The 5341-nt window shown below is 39.1% G+C and overlaps 1 protein-coding gene across 2 annotated transcripts; it reads right to left on the bottom strand.

The window, feature by feature from the left end:
* Positions 1–1387: 1387 nt before the first annotated feature.
* Positions 1388–3422, bottom strand: LOC116206873 (protein SRG1). 2 transcript variants are annotated; one of them, XM_031539699.1, is made up of 5 exons: positions 3083–3422; positions 2668–2915; positions 2235–2562; positions 2015–2074; positions 1388–1876 (listed from the first exon to the last, which is right to left on the bottom strand). In XM_031539699.1, the coding sequence occupies exons 1-5, from the start codon at positions 3314–3316 to the stop codon at positions 1616–1618; spliced, it is 1131 nt and encodes a 376-aa protein (XP_031395559.1). In that variant the 5' UTR covers positions 3317–3422; the 3' UTR covers positions 1388–1615. The 2 variants fall into 2 exon arrangements, with proteins under 2 accessions (XP_031395559.1, XP_031395560.1); XM_031539700.1 differs by lacking the exon at positions 2015–2074 and having other exon boundaries at positions 3083–3419.
* Positions 3423–5341: the final 1919 nt, after the last annotated feature.

The raw sequence follows: 5341 nt of genomic DNA, 5'->3' as shown, positions 1-5341 counted from the left end.
CCATAGCACCAAGAACATGACCAACTATGGAGAATATACGGTCACTCATTACTTGACTTGTGGCCTCTCTTCTCCCATTTCCCTTCCACTAGGCAAAAGTTCTCTCCAGCAAACCCCCTCAAACCATGGAAGTTGCAACTGTTGATTGCCATACTTAATAATCATTTTTTTTTCAAAGAGAGATTATATTATTAAAAGAATCTAACCCCAAGAAATATTAACGCAGTGGTGTGGAAGGTGCGTCTGTATCAGACGATTTGACGTAGTCAGAAACATCTTTTGGCACGAGGCCAAGCAAAAACATGCGGGAACATGGTGTCATTTAGCTCTTTACATATGTTCAACGTGACGGTAAATGATCCCGACACCTTACGCTTGAAGAGTTGATCCATGCTAGCTTTCACAATATAACATTTTCTATCATCAAAGTAGTTGTTTACGCTTCCAGCATGTTTAGAACACCTCGCGAATACTCTTTTCTGTTGAGTTATGGAGCATGAAGTACTATAATTCCAGATCGAGAGTAGCCCATGTTTTGTTCTGTTTTTCAGTTCGGCCAATTGGTGATGTAATTAGGGTGATTCCCTTTATAAGTAGCAGCTTATATCTCTTGTAATCCTAATTCTCAAAGAAAAAAGTAGAAGAATACCTGGTTTGGCGGCGCCCCCAAACATAGTCAGAATTTCTTTTCTGACGAACTGGATAATCAATTTCGTGTATCTTTTTTTGCTTTTTGTTCATATTTTCCCAACATTTTCGCCATCATTCTCTCTAGCTTCTCTTCGACTAACTGCAGTAAGGGGATGATGACTTCGTGAAATTGTTCCATTATTATTTGATATCTACATGTCAATTGTTAACGCAAACAGCTAAGAAGCTGGAGAGCCTTATATCATGATCTTAACTAAAACTAATCAAGCTACTATGATTATTAGGTCACCACCTCTGACAAATAATACTGTCTGGCCTTTGTCGGACTAATGTGAGAAGTATTGGCTGTTAGTGCTTTGGGGGCTCTCAAGAATGATTGCATCATCTTTCCCTATCAGGATTCTTGTTGAAAACGTCATTTAATTTATATGCCGAAGCCTATTTCTCTTTGTCATTAATAATATGAATTAATGGTGGACCGAAGTGTAGTGCAATGACATATACCGATGTCTGAAATCAAAAGGTTCTTGGTCTTCTTTTCATCAGTAAAACTTCCCGTGACCATATAGTTCTCTTTTTCTATTCTTTTATTAATTTCATGAATCTCTTTTATAACTGAAAATATAAAATAAAATTTGAAAAAGAAAAAGAAAGTATTAAACAAAAACTTATTTTCTCTTTCTTATTTGTTACATATAAGAGAATATATGTAACAGAGTTTTGACAAGAAAAGATGTATTCGCCAAAAACAGAATAACTTCCATTCATTCATTTAGTTTCATAAGTTTGCATACTCTATTTTTCATTAGCAGTACTTCCCACTAGAATTTGACCTAATGACAAGTTAGATACATGTACACACTAATGAGAATAATACAAATAAGACAACAGATCAACAATTTGTTACATAACTCTCTATTATAATAAGAAATCCATCGGCGACGAACTGATTAACGAGTCATGTTCAGTTTGAGTTCTCTGGACGAATCTTGGCGAACTCAAGGGTCTTCTTGCCTTCGAGCTTGTTGGTTATGTAGTGTTTGTTATACTCTCCATGATTGTACCTTTTGTACTTGCATGGGTTGTTTTCGTCCACTAGCTCTGCCATTGGCCCCAACTCCACCTCGTAGCTCGGGGCGTAGAATGTGACTATCGAAAGTCGGTCCTTGTCTTCGTGCGTCACTGCTCTATGCTCCACGCTCTTGTACTTCCCATTCGTGAGAACCTTTACGTACGTCGCCATATTTATAAATTAAAGATCTGTATCAATTATCTAGAGAGAATTCTACAGTTCTTTTGTTTATATAAATAAAAGAATCAACTCTATTTTTCCAATCCCAAAATTATTAAAGTCAGTTCTTACACTTTTTATCAAGGAAAACAACTTTTCGAAGTGCAGCCTCGGGCATTGTCCTCCTGTTTTCTTTGTTTTCGAGGAAGTATAAGATGAAATATAAAAAACTTGTGCTTATATCAACAGGATTTTCCCCTGTTTTCCATTTCTCCTCAGAAACAGAAAAAGCGGAAATGGAAAAAGCTTCTACAAAACCGAAAACAGAAAACTGGACTGCCAAGTCCCTTACCTCAAGCGTGTCTCCAATGTTGATCACAAGTGCATTGGGGAGAGGCAGAACAGGAACCCACTTATCATCTTTGAAGATTTGAAGCCCCACAGAGTTGCCCTTCCCCTGCTGCAGCACCGTGATCGCGCTTCCGTCCGAATGCGGGCTCAAGCCCAACACGAGGTCAGGCCTCGGGCAAGGTGGGTAGTAATTCATTCTCACCGCCTGAACCGCTGACCCAAACATCTCCTGGAACACGTTGCCTTTGAGCCCAAGGCTCATGGCTATGTACTTCAGCAAGTTCGCGCATAGCTTCCTTATCTCGGTAGAGTATGTCTCCACGGTCTCACTGCAACAACACGAATTGTGGATTAAGGGATGCTCTAATACCGTGTAAGTTGTTGAAAGACATATTATCAACGAACCTAAAAGCGAAAAATTTCAGACTTGATACCTGAAATGAGCCGGCCTTCTGGGCCACAGTTTCGGGTTCCTTATGTAGCGGGGCTCCAGTCCAAGTGCAAACATGTTGCACCAGTCGAGTTTTTGGTCCTCCGAGAACACGAAGGCCTGCCCATAACCCTGAACCGTCCCCGGGGCCATAGCATACCTCTGTTTCTCCTCTACTGGCAGCATGAAGAACTCCATTCCCACCTTCTCTATCCTTTCCAGCAAGTCGAAATCAATGCCATGATCCACCACCTTAACACACAAAACTCATCCTTATTGTCTGAATTTTTCAGTTTTTCATTTTTCTTTTCTCATGGAAAACGATGTAAACCGAGAGATATGATTGTAGTTCAGAGAAGCGATAAGGGAAATAGGGAGAACATCCACACTTGCAATGATCATTTGCCCAGTATTCATACCTGGAAGAATCCCCAGTTCTCGCAGGCATCAGCAAGCCGTGATATTTCCTTTTCGCCATCCCCAAGCTTAGAAATATTTATTACGGGAACATCCTGGGCCGAGCAAGCAGTGACAGGCCTCTCGGTCATGTCACGGACGAACCGTTCTGGTATCACCGTCGGCTTACACTTCCTCAGCTCCTGGACATCATCGATGTGACCGACCTTGATCGGCGAGGTCAGCACCGGAGACATTTCTGGAAGCGGTAAAAAATATTTGGAATTGGAAGAGAAAGGTTTAGTCGGCTTCAGTTTTGTGGGAGCTCTGTTTTTGTGAAGCCTCAATGAACTATGTGAAGTGCCTTCGTGATCCCATTTATAATGAAGGGAAGGAAAATGAATATCTCTCCAGTTTATTGCATTGTTTATTTGGACTTGGTAGTAGCGGTATGGGGCCCATCTACTGCACTTTCTTTTTTCAAAAAAAAAAATTATTCACTCGAGTAATGGTGGTTTGATGTTAATTTTTTCTAGAGGAAATCTCGGTTCATTCTTGTGAATAAAAAAATTCATAAGTTTTATCTTATAATGCGCGTCAACTTGTAGATTTGGATTTAAATTATTCAGGACCTTAAGACATTTTGGATAGGGAAAAAAAAAAGTGTTAGTATTATGGTCGTCGAGGCAAGTCTTGAATCCCGAGTTTTAGAAAGGTTCTATGAGACCATCCATTTAAAAGTCTCGCGGCCTTACCGACCGGGCAATGGTACTTCCGACCGGACCATCCATTTCACTTTGGACATTCCAAGTCTTTCCTTTCATATAAACTGCCTGGTTTGTGGTATTGATGTCGTCATGGGGTTCACTTGTCCTTCAATGGAGGAGCTTGGAGACGAAATCATCAATTTGGGATTTTTTTTTCTCCTTTGGCCCAAAGAAACAAAACCACTTGGGATTTTCTTTTTGTTTTTTTTCCCTCGAGAATCAATGAACGTCGAGTGGTGACAAAATCAGGTACAAGGTGAAATTTGTCCAAGGGAATACTTTACAGAGATAAGAAAAATCAGCAGACCCCACCTATATTACTACTAAGGAAGATACTAATGATTAAAACACATCAAATAATCACAAATACAGTTGTAGAGATCATTCCAATTGTTGTAATTCGTTCTCAGTCTCTTGCAACTAAGCTCTATATGAACTCCAATGAAAACTGGGAAGTAGAGCATAGAATCCATATAGAGAATCATTCATAGGAAAGCAGAGTCAAAAGGAATCTTGAACCGGCATCCAGCGCTAGAACCCTCCACATATCATACCTCTAGCACAATCAAACAACCAAATCCTAAACAGTCAAATTCCTAAACATTCAAATCAATTCAGCAAGACTCCTTTGATTGGTTCAAACCAAGATCACTTGAGATTTAATAACAAGCGATTTGCAAAACAAAAACAGAAAAAAAAAATCATTATTATTTGGAGATGCTTTCATACGTATTCCTCCAATACTCAGAGTAATAACCAAATTAGATTACGTATCACATAAAAAAGAAAAGAAAAGAAATCTACACCTTTTTTTATTACAATAAATGTTAATATGCTTAGTACAATAAAATAAAAATTCTGATAAAGGGGCACTAGTAATCTCACAACAAGTATCGAACTTAAAATCTCATGATTATCGGGCGAAAATATGTGTCGCTGCACTACATCCTCTTTTATACATGTGACATAGTTTCTTTTGGTGAAGTAGATAACTGCTCCTAATTAATCATTCTACATATAAGAAAAGAAACTCGCCCACAACTAAATTGCAAAAATTTGTAAATGATATTATGCCTATGCGATTAGATATGGACTCATATAATTCTACGATTGATCCAACAGTTCTGATCAACTAGATTCGAATGCTCGGCTGGGATAGGAGGTCCGGTCTTCTTCAATTGTCCTATCTCTTGGCAAATCATCTGGAGAAATTGACCGCCCATTTTCTTCAACCAAAGCAGTTGTCTTTTATGTTGTTTCCTTTAGTAGCTGGAGGCAATTGAGGGAATAAGGGAGGAAAGGTGCTCTTAATCTTGTTCTTTCCTTTTCAATTTGCAATGAAGGAATCTGGTAATAAGCTTATGTTCGTATACACGGGACGGTACTCGAGAACATGGAATGTGTCAATGAGTTTGATATGGATCGAGTCTCTCTTGATCTGTTCTCACTTTAAATGCATCTCATCCGAGAACGGGAACAACCGATGCAGACTAATGTATGTGCAGTTTTCATTCT

The sequence above is a fragment of the Punica granatum genome, chromosome 5 (assembly GCF_007655135.1).
Source record: "Punica granatum isolate Tunisia-2019 chromosome 5, ASM765513v2, whole genome shotgun sequence".
Classification (NCBI taxonomy): domain Eukaryota; kingdom Viridiplantae; phylum Streptophyta; class Magnoliopsida; order Myrtales; family Lythraceae; genus Punica; species Punica granatum.
Note: the sequence above shows the minus strand (reverse complement) of the source record. Positions and strands in the feature narration are given on the sequence as shown.